This window comes from Pristiophorus japonicus, chromosome 1 (assembly GCF_044704955.1).
Source record: "Pristiophorus japonicus isolate sPriJap1 chromosome 1, sPriJap1.hap1, whole genome shotgun sequence".
NCBI classification, from domain to species: domain Eukaryota; kingdom Metazoa; phylum Chordata; class Chondrichthyes; family Pristiophoridae; genus Pristiophorus; species Pristiophorus japonicus.
This window is the reverse complement of record NC_091977.1, coordinates 417558987-417578847: the sequence shown is the minus strand read 5'-3', so window position 1 is coordinate 417578847 and position 19861 is coordinate 417558987. Positions and strand designations below refer to the sequence as shown.

Genomic DNA, 19861 nt, shown 5'->3' with positions numbered 1-19861 from the left:
GAATCTTGGCCTTTATTGCAAAGGGGATGGAGTATAAAAGCAGGGAAGTCTTGCTACAGTTATACAGGGTATTGGTGAGGCCACACCTGGAATACTGCATGCAATTTTGGTTTCCATATTTAAGAAAGGATATATTTGCTTTGGAGGCAGTTCAGAGAAGATTTACTAGGTTGATTCCAGAGATGAGGGGGTTGACTTATGAGGAAAGGTCTCGGTTGGGCCTCTACTCATTGGAATTCAGAAGAATGAGAGGTGATCTTATCGAAACGTGTAAGATTATGAGGGGTCTTGACAAGGTAGATGCAGAGAGGATGTTTCCACTGATGTGGGAGACTAGAACTAGGGGGCATAATCTTAGAATACAGGGCCACCCATTTAAAACTAAGATGAGGAGAAATTTCTTCTGAGGGTTGTAAATCTGTAGAATTCGCTGCCTCAGAGAGCTGTGGAAGCTGGGACATTGAATAAATTTAAGACAGAAATTGAGGGGATCTTATACGAAAAGGAAATAAGGGATTATGGGGAGCGGGCAGGGAAGTGGACCCGAGTCCATGATTGGATCAGCCATGATCGTATTAAATGGCGAAGCAGGCTCGAGGGGCCGTATGGCCTACTCCTGCTTCTATTTCTTATGTTAAACTTCAATATCCCAGTGCAAGCATTATTTCATCACTTCAGACTATTTTAGGAATCTCAACTCGCGCTAATCCATTTCATCACCCTTTCATGTAACTGGAGAATATCATCAAGCAATTCGTTCACCTACAATCAAATATTACAGGGAGTTTTCAAGGTTTCCTTCCTGGGTTTATGGAACCTCACAAAAAGTGTGTGTTTCATTAACTTGCATATATCTCAAGTTACTGGTGCTAACAAATCTTAGTTTTCTGATCTTGGATTTATCTACCAATGTGACAACAGTATTAAAGACAGTCCTTTATAAAGTTCCAGGCCCATGAAATTCAAACAGGACAAACCAGGGAATAAGAAAGATAAGCACAAGTAGAATTCGAGTAGCAGCCCACTCGTCATAGTCTGGACATTTTAGGACAAAGTCCTTATCTACCTCATCCACATTGGATTTTGATTTGCAAATATTCTTAGCCATTTCAGCCTAACAACAGAAATCAAATAACTCAGTCGAAGAAAGAGAGTAAAAAACATAGTACACAACCCAGGAGTTTATTATGGTCTAGTATCAATAGGTGGTTTTATTTTTAAATCATGTTCTTGGTTCATTCTCTGAAATGATATGCACTAAAAATAGGGCATATTTATTGTAAATCTTGACAAATATTTGTGAATCACATGTTATCATCAGCACTGCTTCACAGTATGTATGTTGTACAGTAACTGTAGGATTTTCTATCACATCTATGAATTTATTTAACAAAGTCTTCATATCATACATATTAGCTTTAACCTAGGTAGTTAGGTACATTTCTTGGAATTGTGAATACATTACCAAATAACTTTTTATACTTACTGCACAATCAAAATGTCTTTACTTGTGAAACCAGTTAAACATTCCATTACATTTTCATGTATAATCATTGGAATATAGTTTATTTCTGCAATATTTCAACCTTGATGGTAAATCAAATTTGTTTTGAAGAGGTGCTTCGCCTGGTAACCATGGCAATTAACAGATTTTTTTTTAAAACATGCAATTCCTGTACAAAAGCCAATTTTCAAAAATAAATTAAACAATGATGACCACAACCTTGAATTTAGACACTTCTATTAAATCTCACCACGTTAGTTTGAGAATCGTGAAACATGTTTGTCACTGAAACCTGTTTGCATTCTAGGATTATCTGTGTGTCACACAAGCCACATATCAGACCTAGATGGATCAATATTATTCTTAAGATTGTATTTAGTTTAAAAATGCAATACTTATTCAACATTAGGTAAATTTCACATCATACAAAAAGTAAATAAAAATACACAAGCCATATCCACCATTATAACTGTTGCACAAATCTAACTGGAAAAAATGATATAAAGATATTCCTGCACTGTTTAGTTCTTTAAACTTGGGAAAATGTTTATAGCTACCTACAATGAAACTAATCATTATTCAACTCATAATTGTTTCTTAAATTGGTATATTGTATTACACCATGTAATGTTGCCGTGAACAAGCTGTATTTATTTAAATGATAAAGTACCAATTGTTATGCTGCACGTGGCATCATGTGCAATTTTGACAGTATATTATATGATAACTTCAAAGCAACATTTGTTCTTCAACAGATCACTTACTTCTATTGTTTTCATACTGTGCTGTTTGGATGTTAAAACCTTCATTTGAGAAGAAGTGCATTTTTAAACACTTTTAAAGAGCAGTACACTTACAGGAAATACTATTACTATTTTGAAATAAGTACCGTTAGTTATCAAATATGATCTTTATTTGATTTTCTATATCAATATTTGTTGTATTAAAATACCAGTAATAAGTGACATTCTTCTGGGGAGTTTATAGAAACTTGCTTCTTGTATCTTTCTCCATATGGCCATACAGACATCGTCACGACACTTAGTCAAGATAGAATTAATCACAATGTGAACAAAGTCACAGCAAACTGTTCTTAGACAGAATAAAGATAAGAATGCTCAAACATTTGAGGATGAGCAGCTTAAATGTTCCCTGCAATTACTGCGGCGTTCAGCATTTATAAACCGTAGCAGGCAGCCTCCTTCTCATTGAAAGTTCCTTCGTGAAAATTACAGAATGTAAATTGTGAAAAAATGTGCAAGTGTTAAAATGATGGATGACTGGCATCCTAAAGAGCTAAGTGAAAGGAAGGATTAGGGTCTATCATGATCAGATGCTGGTGCAGCCTCTTAGAAAATCCACTTCTGACGGTATATTAGTTGATCGGAGGTAGCTGCTTTTCGATGAATTGTTTGACGTCCATCATTTCCTAGTTTTAAAACAAAATGTTATTAAAATTGTTGTATTGTAAAGTTTGTTTTAATACATGGGACATCTGCAATCAGCATAATGGTGTGCCTTCCATCTGAAGCAGGGCAATACCAGACAGTCTGTGGCATATTCTTGGAGATCCATTCAACACAAATTACCCAGTCAGCACAGCACCCTACCAATTAGCCATGAGGGGCACCAATCCCAAACACATGCAGGGCTCCTCCCCACCATCTCCAAACCGAAATATCCCCAGAATCCAGGGCCAAATAAGCTGCCTTGGCTCCTTGACCAGCATCACTCCTAGTTCAAGCAATCTTGTGAAGAAACATTCCTTTTGCAGCAACCCTGCAGTCAGGATGTGTCATGACTCTAAACTATGTATGGGAATGTCCACATACAATATAATGTACGTGACTAAACACAAATATATAAGTGCATGCATCCTTAATCACACATTCATAAAATATGAATGTACACATAATAACTTCATAAAATGTACTTTCTTGAAAACACAATTAAAATAAAGTTGCTAATACAACTCCCCAACTGCCTACTGATGGTGTTTTGATATGTACACAATACAGTACAGTCAGCCGTCTCCCTCCTGCAGCAGCACGCACTGCTCCTTGCAGTGGCACGCTGCCGTGCCTTGCTCCCTCTAATGACCCTGGCCTGCTGATGGTCTTGCAGGCCAGGACCACGCTGATTTCCTGCTGACTGCAGTGCGGGCAGGTACATCAGGAGTGACGAGGTCGGGGCGAAGGAGCAGCAAGAGTTTGTAGAGGAATGTGATCGGGACCCAGGAGAGGCACGAGACTGGGGCTCAGGAGAGGCATGAGACTGGGGCTCAGAAGAGGCAGGGACTCAGGGGCAGCACAGGCCAGCCCACACTGCAATGTGTGTGCACACTTGGTCCATGCAGCAGAGCTGGTCTCCAGTTGTCTTGGTTAATCCTTGCCACTGGACCAAGACCTAGCTCTGTCAAACCCGTGTAGTGGCTGGGGTGCAACAGCCACCACACATTAAAAAAATCCACGCACAGGCATCTTCCACCCTTCAATATGTAGTTCGGGATCCGGAATATTAGGTCCTTCATTGAAACACCTGTGAACTCATCCCTTTTCGGCGTGGAAGCAGGTCATCCTCATTTTGAGGGACTGCCTATGATGATGAATACAGTACAACGAAGCTCCAATAGGAGCTATATTTCTAGTTCAGATTATTTGAGTAAATCTGCTCACTATTTCTTCCCCATAATGCTTCACAATCAACTTTTAAATTGCTAACTTCTGGGGGCAGGTTCCTGAGGAATATAAGGTTGTGGGACCTAATTAATTTATAATTATAGAGTAGCTGTGTGTTGTGTACGTGCTCACTAACAATGGAAAAGGTTGCAGCGTGGTTGGGGCCAAAGCACAGTCACCGGGTTAAGCGCAGTTCCGACCAGATAACAGGAACATGCTGCGAAACAGTGAACAGCGGGAGCGTAGTCGGCAGGATCGCTGAATGTCAGCCGCTGGGAGACCCTAGGACCCACGTCGACACGAGGGTAAGGACATCATGACCAAGGCGATTGCTATCTGCAATGGACAGCTGGGTCATAACAGCGGCCAGTCCGGAGTCGACAAACTGACCCCCGTAATAGCAGGGGGGCCAATCAGGGAATGGGAAGACCCCACGTTCGCGACTATAACTGAAGCTGTAACACGCGGTAGAGCGCGCTTTATTCTTAGTAACTGAAAGGTGTAACTGAGCCGATAAAGTTTGCCTGGATACTACCATAGGACTCGAGTCTCGTCAACTGCTAAGAATATAAGAGACCCTACATTCTGGCGTAGTCGGCAGGATCGCTGAATGTCAGCCGCTGGGAGACCCTAGGACTCACGTCGACACGAGGGTAAGGACACCTCTTAAATAAAGTCCTCGTCCGAAGTCTTTCGCGTCCGAAGTCTTTCGCGGCAGGCGTCATTCACGCGATCTCTAAGAGAACCGTCTGTGGGTAGTATTAGGGTCAAGACCCCTGTAACAGAGAGCTCTCCACTCGTCAAATTTTTTAACCAATAAGGGAATTAAGGGTTATGGGGAGTGGGCGGGTAACTGGAGCTGAGTCCACGGCCAGATCAGCCATGATCTTTTTGAATGGCGGAGCAGGCTCGAGGGGCTAGATGGCCTACTCCTGTTCCTAATTCTTATGTTCTTATAAGGTCCAAGTCTCGCACCCTCCACAACTAAGGGTTTTAAATCGGCACAATGGCTGAAGGCGGAAACAAAAACCGTCCCACGACTGAAAAAGCAGGGCTGGCCCCACCGGAGGTCACGGACGAGGAAGTGTTAGAAAGCCTTAGGGAATACATCGAACAGCGGTTTGATTTACGAAAGACATGTGCCGAAATTGAACAAAAGTACGGAACCTTTAAGGGTCAGTGGACCCTGGACGATATAAAAAGGGTATGGGGGAAAACAACGCGCATGAAAGATAAAGAAAGGACCTGCTGGTCCCTGGCTGTCATGAGCCAAGTTCGACAGAGAAAATAAATCATGACCCAGTCCCAATTCGATCGGGATCTGAAAGCTGCTAAAGATCAAATCAAGGCACTTGGGGAACAAGTGACCAAGAAAAATTCGGAAAGAGAGAAGAAAGGGAAAGAGATAACTAAACCGAAGGGTGAGATTAAAGATTCGGTCGCAGCAAGTACACAGGGGCCACGTCTCGAGTACAAAGCCGTCTATCCAAGTCTGACACAGGAATGAACACCGACAGCTGGAAAGGCAACAGGCGGTAGTAGTGATGTCGGATTCGGATTCGGGCTCCTTGTCGTCTGACGAGGACTCGGACGGCAGCGATATTAGCCCTATATTAACTCTCGTTGTTTTTAGTGGGGCTAAAGTAGAGACGGAACTAAGAAACATAAACAAAGATACGAGAATATGATAGTTCATGTAGCCGCGGAACCCGAAAAAAAGATAAATGGTAGAAAGAACTTCAACACCCGAAAAAGGGGGGGTGGGGGGGCGAGAACTTGGGAACAATTAGATCGACTGCGAAGTATTTACACACTCCATCCTTTGGACGGAGTCCAGATTCTGACCGTCATGGTGCCGGGACGATCGGCACGTAAACTCCAGAGGGCAGTAAAAGAGGCACTTGGAGACACTGGACAGGGGATTGACGCAGCCTGGGAAGAAGTGAAAGGGTGGTTAAGACAGTACGGGCCAACAAGGACGGATTGGAGTAAGATTGCAGTGTGCCAGCAAAAAGGCACAGAGGAGGTACTCGACTATGAGGAGCGATTCAAGTCTACGTGGCTGGAACATTCAGGTCTGCACCGAGATGCGAAGCAGATGGATGACGAAAGAGCAGGACCCTAGAAGGCTACCTTTATGGCGGGGTTGAAACCAGAACTATCTAAATTAGTGAAGGCGATCCTGGCAGATTGGGATGGTCGGGGAACCTCCTTCGCACAGTTGGTAGACCGGTGTAGCCAGTTAGATCGGGATTTAACTTCAAAAGGTCCGAGTAATGCAGACTGGATGGAAACCAAAGGACCGGGAGGGACAGACGTCCGGAAGACTGCCGGGAAAGTGTCACTATTGCGGTAAAGAGGGACATTGGGCGAAGAAACAGAACAACCAGGGAAGCTCAGGGACGGGCCAGAAACAGGCCGATGGGCGGTCAGTGATGGAGCGTTTTAAAGAACTTTCCTTTGATCAGCAGCAGCAGTTGCTGGAGTGTGCAAAAAACTAGTAGAGCCCATCCACTCCCCGGCAGGATCCCGGTTAGCATTAATACATCAGCGCAGGGACGGACTATATGTCAGTGTGGGAGTGAACGACCAAGAGATTGATTGTTTATTGGACACAGGCAGAATTGACGTGCGTGGCCGATTCTCCCTCGACGGGACAACCCGTGCGGCACATGGAGTCGGAGGCCATAAGCTGATACTCCACCGCACCCAGCCGATGTGTTTGGTTCTGGGACCACATGAATTAACCGCATCGGTCTGGGTGGGACCGGTGGGACAACCCCTACTCGGGATGGATGTCTTGACGAAAATAGACTCCTCCCTGGACTTTGAGGACGGCCAAGTCACATGGTCGATCCGATCCCTGCAGAGGGGAGAACTAAGAGACAACCTGATATGGGCCAAGGACAAACATGGCTGTGGCTTGCTTAAAGTTCTTGACCGGGACTCCACCTCCTTGCACCAAACAGTACCCGATCAGCCCGACATCAATCCAAGGAATATTACCCACCATCCGGCAGTTCGAAGAACAAGGGGTACTAGTTAAGACCCACAGCTCATCCAACAGCCCCGTATGGCCTGTGCATAAGGGTAATGGCGCATGATGGTGGACTACCGGAAGGCCAACCAGTGCATTGACCAAAAAGTCCCATTGGTAGCGGACCCCTCCACTATATTTCAGGCTCTGAAGCCAGAAGACAAGTACTTCTCCGTTATTGATATGGCCAACGGATTCTGGGCAATTTCGTTGGCCTCGGAGGTGCAGCCGTGGTTTGCCCTTACCATCCAGGGACAGCAATACACCTGGACCCGTCTACCTCAAGGGTTCCACAACAGCCCAACAGTGTTCCACATGGCCATCCAGGGTCACTTAAGGGAGCTACCCCCGATGGGATCTACGGTCATGCAATATGTCGATGGTATCCTACTGGCGTCCACCACGGAAGAACAGCATGAACGAGACGTGCTGACCTTATTGGACCACCTCGTTGAAAAGAGATACAAGGCCAGCATGGCCAAGGCCCAGATAGCCCAGGAAGAAGTAATTTACCTAGGACAAAAGATCTCAATGGGAGAACGGGGACTGACCCAGGATAGGACCGAGGCTATTCGCGCAGCTAAGCAGCCCGCCACGATCCAGGAACTTCGATCCTTCTTGGGTCTGTGCAATTTTAATAGGAACTGGGTGGACTCTTACACGCAATTGGCACAACCATTGAATGACCTGCTAAAAGGAAAACGGACCTCAAAAGAAGCTATCACCCTGGCTGAGGAGCAAAAGGCGGCGTTTGAAAAACTGAAACAGGCCCTGTGCACGGCACCCACCCTAGGGATCCCGGACACCAGGAAGCCCTTCACCCTATTCGTGCATGAGAAAGAAGGCTACATGACTGCTATCCTGACTCAAGAACATGGGGTCCAACGGAGGCCCATCGGATACTACTCAGCCAAACTGGACACACTGGCTCTCGGATGGGGAAGTTGCCTGAGGGCCATGGAAGCTACATGCCGAGCAGTAATGGTAATGGCGGGATTAGTCTTAGACCAGAAACTGATCATCAAGTGTCCCCATACAGTACATGCTATGCTATCCATGAACCGGGTCACCCAGTTGGCCTCAGCCCGATGGACCAGATGGACAACAGTCCTGGAAGCTCCAAACCTGCATATTGTATGAGCTAGCCCAGTTAATCCGGCCACCATGCTCCCCCTGCCTGAATAAGGGTATGAAGACCAGCACGACTGTGCGGGCATGTTAGAAGAAGCAGAAGGAGCCGCTGCGGTAGCCGAAGAGTCGCTACCCAATCCGGACTTGATCCTATTTACGGACAGATCCTTATCTGTGGAGCATGGAATCCGGAAGGCGGGCTGGGCAGTCACGACGCTGCACGAGGTAGTAAGGAAGGGGAGGCTCCCCACCGGAACCTCCGCTCAGCAGGCCAAATTAAGAGCGCTGGCCTAAGCCTGCAGAGTAGCTGAGGGACAAACAGCTAATATATACACGGATTCCAGGTACGCTTTTGGGGTGGCACATGATTTCGGCCAATTATGGCGGAAGAGAAGATTCTTGACTGCAGCAGGAACCCAAATACGGAATGGGGCGGAAGTCCGCGACCTACTTGAAGGTTTATTACTGCCAGATGAAGTATCTATCCTGAAATGCAAGGCCCATACGAAGGAGAATACAGATGAGGCTAAAGGGAAGGCACGGGCCGACCAAGCAGCTAAGGAAGTCGCCTTAATGGAACCAGAGAAGGGCACTCTTGTATGTCGACTGGGGACCCGAACGCTGACACAGGATCTGGCAAAAGTGCAGGAGGACTGTCTCCAGACGGAAAAATGGGAATGGATAAGGAAAGGGATAAAGCTAAGGGCGGATGGAATGTGGAGGCAGCCTGAGGCAGAAAAACCAATGGCACCACAAGCCCTTTTTGGCCAAACAAATACACTCCTGGGGGCACTTAGCCCCCCAACACATGACGGCTCGATTCCAGAAGAGCTGGTGGGGCCGGGGTTTTAGGAAACACGCTCAAGCCACGGTGGACAGGTGCGTCACTTGCCAGAAAAATAACCCTAGGCCCTCCACTACAATGCCCCTTCTCCGACCTCCGGCCCTGGCAGGGCCTTTCCGAGATTTACAAGTAGATTACATCTCATTGCCCCCATGTCAGGGTATACAGACATCTTAGTGATTGTGGATCGGTTCGCTAGGTGGGTGGAAGCTGTACCCACCCGAAGGAGCACCGCCACGCACACGGCTAAGGTGCTGTGTAAAGACTATATACCTAGATGGGGAGTCCCCGCAAGTATTGACTCTGATCAGAGGACCCATTTTACTGGAGCTGTGTGCCGAGAGGTCTGCAGATTGCTCATCATCACCTGGAATCTACATTGTCCTTATCACCCACAGTCGTCAGGCCAAGTGGAGCGTATGAATCGAACTTTGAAACAACGACTGGCCAAGTACCACCAAGAGGGAATCCCATGGCCTCAAGCACTCCCAATGGTCTTGTGTAGCATCAGGGCTACCCCAAACCGAACCACGGGCTTAAGCCCTTTTGAGGTGATCACCGGGAGACCAATGTCTCTCCCGGGGACCATCGATCTGAGAAAGCAGACTGTCACCTGATGAGTGACACATTGTTGGAATATTGCCAGAATTGAACAAATGCCAACAGGTAAAAGCGGCTTGGGGGGAAAACCCCCGGAGGGAGGACACGATATTGTCCCAGGAGTTTGGGTATACGTAAAGAAAATACACACCCGCTGAGAGCCAAGTGGGAAGGACCGTACCAAGTATTACTGATGACCCGATCGGCGGTTAAAAAGGGAAGGAGGCTTGGATCCACGCCTCGCACGTTAAACGGGCACCCGTATCAGAAACAGACTAAAAGAACTGAACTTTTGAACTCAACAAAATGTTTGGACTGATTGTACTCGTGGGTCTGACCCTACCCCTGTGTAACATGGAGCTACATGTAAATACTGTTATGTACATGTCATTTGGCTATGCTAAGGAAGCCAATATCTCCAGTTGTCGGGTATGTGCGCAGGTACCGATCCATTCAAAGGGAGGAATTCCTTTGAGACCGGTCCCCCTCAATGAATGAGAGATGGCGGAATGTTTTTTTTAAACCAGAACCGTACGAATGGGAACAGGACCAATAGTCTGGGGGAAGACGTAGAATTACCAAAGGCCAAATGGCGTTCGGCGGGTTATGGGTTAAACACCTTTTTGGAGTGGTATCAGCCCAATTATAACCAGACCCTAAAGCCCCTGTTCTTGGTTCTCACTAACACCTCAGGGATAGGAAGGCCACAAGGGTCGGTATGTCTGATCAGAAACCAAACCGGAGGGCAGGGAATGGGGAATAGTACGTGTACGCAAAACGTGAATGTGATGAAAAGAAGCATGCAGAGCTTCCTGCATTTCCTGAATAAGACCAGCCCGGGCCAGAACTTTACACAAGGATGGGTAGTGATAGGAGGTGGCCGATATTCCCCATACAACAGTACCTACTTTATTTGCGGCCACAGGGCTTATTCCTGCCTGCCACAGAAATGGACAGGAACTTGTTATGTGGGTTATGTGATAACCTACATTCGCCACTCCACTTCCCTTCCAGGGTTGTTTTCTCCACAAAGGAGTAAACGGGCGATTACGGAGACTGAAAGGTTCTTCGCCATTCTGGTTCCTTGGTATGGAACTGGTAAATTAGCAAGGGAGTCCATTAACATGGCATCCGTCCTGGAAAAGGTGGCTAATGACACCGCGGGAGCCCTACTTAAAATAAACACCGAAATGGTGGCCATTCGCACAGTGGCCTTACAAAACCGAATGGCTTAAGACTTTATCCTGGTGGAGAGGGGGGGGGTCATGTGCCTTGATCGGCACCGAGTGTTGCACGTATATCCCGGATAGTTCCGAGGATATCACCAACCTAGCAGACCACATCAAAAAGGAGATAGAACAGCTGAAACAACCCCCAGCTACCACACTGAGGAGCTGGGTCACAGGATGGCTAGGCTCTGTGGGCAGCTCATTGGTACAAGGAATTATATTTGTATTTTCTGTAATAGTTGCATTATACTGTTTGTTTGCTTTGATTAGATGTTTGGCTATGCGTATGATGACAACAACTAACCCCAGAATAAGGAATGTGGAAGGGGGCTTTCGCCACCCACTTCTGCACCTTAAGAAGAGGATATATTATATAAATAAATCAAATTGGGGCATTATGATTCCAGCTAAGTAGGGAATCAAAGTGGGGATTGTGGGACCTGATTAACTATTGTGGGACCTGATTAACTGGGACCTGATTAATTTATAATTATAGAGTAGCTGTGTGCTGTGTATGTGCTCACTAACAATGGAAAAGGTTGCAGCGTGGTTGGGGCCAAAGCACAGTCACAGGGTTAAGCACTGTTCTGACCAGATAACAGGAACATGCTGCGAAAGTGAACAGCAGGAGGAAGTGGCATGATGTGGTAATCACATCATGGCCAAGGCGATTGCTATCTGCAATGGTCAGCTGGGTCATAACCAACGGCCAGTCTGGAGTCGACAAACTGACCCCAGTAATAGCAGGGGGGCCAATCAGGGAATGGGAAGACCCCACGTTTGCGACTATAACTGAAGCTGTAACACACGGTAGAGCGTGCTTTATTCTTAGTAACTGCAAGATGTAACTGAATGTCACTGAGCCAATAAAGTTTGCCTGGATACTACCACCGGACTCGAGTCTCGTCAACTGCTAAGAATATAAGAGACACTACAAAGGTGGTATAGAGTTGTATACAATTCTATTTTAAAAACAAAAATGGCAAATAACTGGTGCACTGCATTTTGTAAACTGATAAGGTTTGTTCCAATTTTCTCCTCTCCTGAGGATACAAATCCACGCTGGGGTTTCATTCCATAAGTACAGCTGCCCTCTGCCCAAGTGGCTATTCTTTGTATGAACCTAGATAGTGAGTTTCAGTAGGCTATTTGGCTATGGGAAGACACAACAGTGATCCTGATCACGAGAGATAGTCAAACAACACAGTTTCTAACAATGCTCACTAAATAACTAATCAGTAGCCTGGTGTTTTTTTTCTCCAAAATCCATGGGTGATGAGACCAACTAGAGTCTCTACCAACACCCTGACCAAGGATCAAATCTGGAACCTTTCTAATCTGTAACTGTACCATACCAAATGACATTTAATCAATGAGCCATTGGAGCAGCTCACTGCAATTTCTTAACGTGATACTAGGGTCGAAGGAACGGGTGGAGGCAATAAAAGATTCATAAAAATATTACACATTTTTCAAAAAGCCTTAATTTCTTCTACTTGAAACCACGCATTTAAGAGAAAGAAACTACAATACAGCCCTTCTTTTAACTGCTAGCAGATGGCTGTTTAGTGCATTGGATTATTATTTCTATCAATTTATAGATATTAAAACATTACTGGAAAGCGATTATAACTGTTAAATTCAACACAATCTATCAAAACAGTAACTTTTTGGTGATTTTTCAGGAATAGATTCAGCTTCTAATGCTTCAAGGTATGTAATTGCTGACCTGGGGACATGAACCGTGCATCATGCCCGTGTAGGACTTGAAAGTGACGTTCTCTGGATTGATGATAGTTTTTAATTTATCAGCAGTGAGAGCACCAAACATTAGAGGCACTAGAGGGTCGGCCTCCCCGTGACACTGAAGAGCACGAATATCTTTGTTTGGACTGTTAGCAGCTGCCTTGAAAATAATGACAATAACTTGTGAATAGTAACAAGAAAGGTTATTTGAAATTGTGCAATAAACTTTACAGAAATGACAATTCTGGAAATGAATATGGTGTTACAGTATATATATCCGCTCTAAATGCAGCACTACTTTTATTCAACACAAGCCTGTTTTCAGCTAATATACAGATTAAAATATCTTATTTACCCTTTTTACATAGACAAGACAAAGCTCAAAGGCTGTAACCTTGTCACACTTAGTAGCAGTACTTTCCTTTTGCTGTGGAATGATTTTATTTGCTATGGTGCAAGACCGTTCTGTTGGTACTCTCAATTCAAGTACGTAAAAAAATTAGCCCACTGGGTTGCTGAGACAATCACAGCTGGATAAGCTTTGACACTAGTTTAGCTAAATAAGTGAGGGAAAACTGCTAGCAATGAATCTTGCGTAATAAAACAAACATTTTCGCTAAGCTTTTTCCTGACAGGTGATTTAAAAAAAAGAGCACAATCAATGCTTTATAGCTTAGAATATGAATATTCTTATGTTTCCAGGTGCAAAAGAAAATAATCATTGTTACTAGTGACTTCAATTTCTTTCAACTTTAAATATATTCAAAACATAATTAGGAATGGGATGATTTAGAAACCATGTAATAAACTGAGCTTGTGAGAGTGCAATGAATAATTGAGTAGTGTGGACACTGCTACAGTTAAAACACATGTAAATTTTCAAATTAAAAACTGGGGAACAAAAGATAAAAGAAAACTATCCTTCAGTGCAGAGTAGTCCAAATGAATGTAGAGTATGGTTCAAATGTTCAAAACCCATCTAAAGCTGCATTGAAATTAAAGCACATTTTTTGGTTGATAGTTAATAAGCTGGGAAGTAATTACAAGCCATGTTTATCAAATATAATATGAAATGATCATTTTATAATTAGGTGAAATATATAATTTTCTGATTAATCCCAAAACATTTAATGCCATTCATTTTCAAAAACTACATTTGCTACAAAAAAAATACCATTGGCTTTCAGCTGTGGCTCAGTTGAGTCAGAAGGATGTGGGTTCAAATCCCACTCCAGAGACTGGAGCACAAAAATCTAGGCTGACACTCCAGTGCAGTGCTGAGGGAGTGCTGCACTGTCAGAGGTGCCATCTTTCGTCTGCTCGCTCAGGTGGAAGTAAAAGATCACACAATACTATTTTGAAGAGCAGCAGAGTTATCCCCGGTGTCCTGGCCAATATTTATCCCTCAACCAACATCACTAAAACAGATTATCTGATTATCACATTGCTGTTTTGTGGGAGCTTGCAGTGCGCAAATTGGCTGCCGTGCTTCCTACATTACAACAGTGACTAAAGCGCTTTGAGACGCCCTGAGGTCGTGAACTGCACGATATAAATGTGTCTTTATTTTTTCTTTTATGAGGATATTCCAAAATCAATACGTGACTGATCTCTTTCTTGCAGATCGGATTTAAAACATACCAATAATTGTAAAGCAAAGACAAACCACAAAATGGAAAAGACAGTACAACTTAAAAAGGTCAATTAATAAAACAGAGGATGGATAAAAGCAAAAGTACAATAGAATCATAGAAATTTACAGCACGGAAGGAGGCCACTTCAGCCCATTGTGTCCGCGCTGGCTGACCAAAAGCTATCCAGTCTAATCCCACTTTCCAGCTCTTGGTCCGTAGCCCTGTAGGTTACGGCACTTCAAGTGTACATCCAAGTATTTTTTTTTAAATGTGGTGAGGGTTTCTGCCTCTACCACCCTTTCAGGAAGTGAGTTCCAGACCCCCCATCACCCTCTGGGTGAAGAAATTTCCCCTCGTATCTCCTCTAAACCTTCACTCAATTACTTTAAATCGATGACCCCTGGTTGTTGACCACTCTACCAAGGGAAACAGGTCCTACCTATCCACTCTATCCAGGCCCCTCATAATTTTATGCACCTCAATCAGATCTCCCCAAAGCCTCCTCTGCACCAAAGAAAACGACCCAGCATCTCCAATTATTCTTCATAGCCAAAATTCTCCAGTATTCCAAAATTCTTGTAAATCTCCTCTGCACTCTTTCCAGTGCAAGCACATCTTTCCTGTAATGTGGTGACCAGAACTGCACACACTACTCCAGCTGCGGCCTAACCAGTGTTTTATACAGTTCAAGCATAACCTCCTTACTCTTGTATTCCATGCCATGACTTATAAAGGCAAGAATTCCATATGCCTTCTTAACCACCTTATCTACCTGGCCTACTACCTTCAGGGATCTGTGGACCTGCACACCAGGGTCCCTTTGTTCCTCGACATTTTTTAGTGTCATAGCATTTAATGTGTATTCCCTTGCCTTGTTAGACTTCCCCAAATGCATTACCTCACATTTATGCGGATTGAATTCTAATTGCCACAGTTCTGCCCACCTGACCAGTACAGTGATATCTTCCTGCAGTCCGCAGCTTTCTTCTTCATTATCAACCACACAGCCGATTTTAATATCATCTGCAAAATTCTTAATCATACCCCCAACATTTAAGTCTAAATCATTGATATATACCACAAAAAGCAAGGGACGCAGCACTGAGTCCTGCGGAACCCCACTGGAAACAACCTTCCAGTCACAAAAACACCCATCAACCATTACCCTTTGCCTCCTGCCTCCGAGCCAATTTTGGATCCAACTTGACACTTTGCCCTGGATCCCATGGGCTATAACTTTCGTGACTAGTCTGCCATGTGGGACCTTATCAAAAGCTTTGCTAAAATCCATATACACTACATCATACGCACTACCCTCATTGACTTTTTCAAGGAGGTAACCCAGTTGGTCAATCAAGTTAGTCAGACACGACTATCCCTTGACAAATCCAGGCTGACTGTCCTTGATTAATCCATGTCTTTCCAAATGAAGCCAGTAACCAGCATATAGAAATAAAGACAAAACACAAAATGGCCAAAGGGGTGCAGTGGACAAACAAACATGCTTCCCTTTTACCTCAAGGGCCTGGGTTCAAATCCAGCCATCGCCTTTCTCACCAGTGTAAACTTTATTGAGAAAGGCTGCAAGGATGATTGATGTGGAAAAAGGAAATGTCATATTGCTACAGCAGAGGGCACTCCACACTTGGGAGTTAGAATGAAAGAAGCAAGTAGTTTATATGCGATGTCTCTCCGGAGCACGTTTGATGTTAAATATATTCCATGTAGAAGAAAACGTTCTACTCCAAAACAATGGACATCCTAATTTTGGTCAGTGCAAAGCGCACATGAAAAAACACAGCCCTAAAATGTATAAACATACCCTACTCTGAAGGTCAAGATCTGTCACCATATCACTGTTTTAAACAGTTTCAAATAAATTACATTTTCCAAGTAGAAAGTCTAGGAGTAATTTCAGTACATAGTGCTTCCTATACCTTTTTCAAAAGAGGAATATATTGTAGATGTTATATTCAGGAAAAAGATTTCTTCATCTTTTACAAATTGGCTAGAAATTTCCCAAATTGCTCAGTAGTACAAAATATAACCGCCATCTTAATAATTAAAACTGAATAAGCAAAGTTTAAAAATATGCAATATAATGTGCATCAGCAAAACCTGGTGCTTGATGTTAATATAGCAGCATTTATTTTGAAGGACAGATTTAAGGCATAAAGATCAGGGGAAAGATTGAAAACAAGTAACTTGTATTTATATAGCGTCTTTAACGTAGTGAAACGTCCCAAGGCGCTTCACAGGAGTATTATGCGATAAAACAATTTGGCACCGAGCCACATAAGTAGAAAATAGCACAGGTGACCAAAAGCTCGGTCAAAGAGGTAGGTTTTAAGGAGTATCTTGAAGAAGGAAAGAGAGGTAGAGAGGCGGAGAGGCTTAGGCAGGGACTTCCAGAGCTTGGGGCCTAGGCAACAAAAGGCACGGCCACCAATGGTTGAGCAATTATAATCAGGGATGCTCAAGAGGGCATAATTAGAGGATCGCAGACATCTTGGGGGTTGTGGGGCTGGAGGAGATTACAGAGATAGTGAGGGGCGAGGCCATGGAGGGATTTGAAAATAAGGATGAGAATTCTGAAAACGAGGTGTTGCTTAACCAATGTAGGTCAGCGAGCACAAGGGTGATGGATGAGCAGACTTAGTGTGAGTTAGGACATGAGCAGCCGAGTTTTGGATCACCTCTAGTTGGTGTAGGGTAGAATGTGGGAGATCAGCCAGGAGTGCGTTGGAATCGTCAAGACTAGAGGTAACAAACACATGGATGAGGGTTTGAGCAGCGGATAAGCTGAGGCAAGGGTGGAGACGGGCGATGTTAGAGGTGGAAATAGGCGGTCTTAGTTATGCTGCGGATAACTGGTCGAAAGCTCATTTCAGGGTCAAATATGACGCCAAGGTACAAATGATAAATCAATGCTAGTGGGGGTTTCAAACAATCTAAGCAGAAAAAGGAAAGATGAGACAGAAATATCATTTTTAAAAACAAATAAGAGGCAAATAGAATAAAAAAGCTAAATAGGACACAGCTATAAGCACAACTATAAGTAGAGGGAGCTTCACTATGCAAATGGCAGTGCTATACCTGATCTCAGAGTGCTTAAAACAGGATGCTAAAAGAAAACTGGTTTTAAAATTGAAAAGCATCAGAATACACTTTTAATAATATTAAAATCTGTGCTGCTGCTGTTAATTTAGCAGCCAACTTAAAATAGGTAGCTGCAATAACAATTCACTCGAAAAATCATGGAAACCAAAAAGATACTTACTGGATAGGTGAATTCTAAGAGATTATAAAAATTTAGTAACTACACGGGGAAATAGAGAATTATTGTGGAACTCCAAAAAATGTATAGCAAACATAAGAAGAAAACAAATAGGAGCAGGAGAAGGCCATACGGCCCCTCGAGCCTGCTTTGCCATTTAATATGATCATGGTTGATCTGATCATGGACTCAGGTCCACTTCCCTGCCCGCTCCCCATAACCCCATAGTCCCTGATCAGTTAAGAAACTGGCTATCTGAGTCTTAAATTTATTCAATGACCCAGCTTCCACAGCTCTCTGAGGCAGTGCATTCCACAGATTTACAACCCTCAGAAGAAATTCCTCCTCATCTCAGAATAAGGGACCATCCATTTAAAACTAAGATTATGCCCCCTAGTTCTAGTCTCCCTTATCAGTGGAAACATCCTCTCTGCATCCACCTCATCAAGCCCCCTCAATCTTATACGTTGCAATAAGATCACCTCTCATTCTTCTGAATTCCAATGAATTGAGGCCCAACCTACGCAACCTTTCCTCATAAGTCAAACCCCTCATCGCTGGAATCAAGCTAGTGAACCTTCTCTGAACTGTCTCCAAAGCAAGTATATCTATTCTTAAATATGGAAACCAAAACTGTACGCAGTATTCCAGGTGTGGCCTCACCAATACTCTATAACTGTACCAAGACTTCCCTGCTTTTATATTCCATCCCCTTTGCAATAAAGGCCAAGTTGTCATTGGCCTTCCCGATCACTTGCTGTACCTGCATACAAACCTTTTGTGTTTCATGCACCAGGATCCCGAGATCCCGCTGTACTGAAGCACTTTTTCTCCATTTAAATAATAACTTGCTCTTCAATTTTTTTCTGCCAAAGTGCATAACCTCACATTTTTCAACATTATACTCCATCTGCCAATTTTTTGCCCACTCGCTTACCCTATGTCCTTTTGCAGGTTTTTTGTGTCCTCCTCAGGCATTGCTTTTCCTCCCACCTTTGTATTGTCAGCAAACCTGGCTATGTTACACTCGGTCCTTTCCTCCAAGTTGTTAATAAGGATTGTAAATAGTTGGGGTCCCAGCACTGATCACTGCGGCACCCCATGAGTTACTGATTGCCAACCCAAGAATGAACCATTTATCCCGACACTCTGTTTTCTGTTAGTTAGCCAATCCTCTATCCATGCTAACATATTACCCCCAACCCCATGAACTTTTATCTTGTGCAATAAACTTTTATGTGGCACCTTGTCAAATGCCTTCTGGAAGTCCAAATACATCACACATCCACTGGTTCCCCTTTATCTACCCTGTTCGTTACATCCTCAAAGAATTCCAGCAAATTTGTCAAACATAACTTCCCCTTCATAAAGCTGACTCTGCCTGACTGAATTATGCTTTTCCAAATGTCCTACTACTGCTTCTTTAATAATGGACTTTAATACTGCTTCTTTAATAAAGGAGCGGCAAGAGTTCATAGAGGGATGTGATCGGGGCCCAGGAGAGGCGAGAGTTCGGGGCCCAGAAGAGACAAGGGCCCAGGGGCAGCACGGGCCAGCCCACACTACGATATGTGTGCGCACTCAGACCGTGCAGCAGAGCAGGTCTCCAGTGGTCTTGGTTAATCCTTGCCACTGGACCAAGACCTAGCTCTGTCAAGTCCGTGTGGTGGTTGGAGTGCAACGGCCACCACACGTTTAAAAAAAAATCCACACACAGTCATCTTCCATCCTTCAAGATGTAGTTCGGGACCTGGAATATTATTGAAACACCTGTCAACTCATCCCTTTTCGGCGCGTAAGCAAGTCATCCTCGTTTCGAGGGACTGCCTATGATGATGAATAATGCATTCCAACATTTTCCCAACCATAGATGTTAGGTTAACTGGCCTACAGTTTCCTGCTTTTTGTCTGCCTCCTTTTTTAAAAAAAAAATAGGGGCGTTGTTACATTTGTAGTTTTCCAATCTGCTGGGACCGCCCCAGAATTCAGGGAAATTTGGTAAATTACAACCAATGCATCCACTATCTCTGCCGCTACTTCTCTTAAAACCCTAGGATGCAAGCCATCAGGTCCAGGGGATTTATTCGCCTTTAGTCCCATTATCACACTGAGTACCACCTCCTTAGTGATTGTGTTAAATTCCTCCCCCCATTGCCCTTTACTATTCACTGTTGGGATATT

The 19861-nt window shown here is 44.1% G+C and overlaps 1 protein-coding gene across 2 annotated transcripts in view; it reads right to left on the bottom strand.

The window, feature by feature from the left end:
• Positions 1-19861, bottom strand: part of LOC139275194 (acyl-protein thioesterase 1-like) — a 248433-nt gene that overhangs the window by 121622 nt on the left and 106950 nt on the right. Inside the window, exons 8-9 of one of the 2 annotated variants that reach the window (XM_070892323.1) lie at positions 12753-12929; positions 1167-2933 (exon numbers count right to left, since the gene is read on the bottom strand). In XM_070892323.1, coding sequence (XP_070748424.1) covers positions 2880-2933; positions 12753-12929 — 231 coding nt within the window. In that variant the 3' untranslated portion in view covers positions 1167-2879. Of the gene's footprint in view, positions 1-1166; positions 2934-12752; positions 12930-19861 lie in introns of those variants that run through there. The other variant, XM_070892333.1, reaches the window with a different exon arrangement.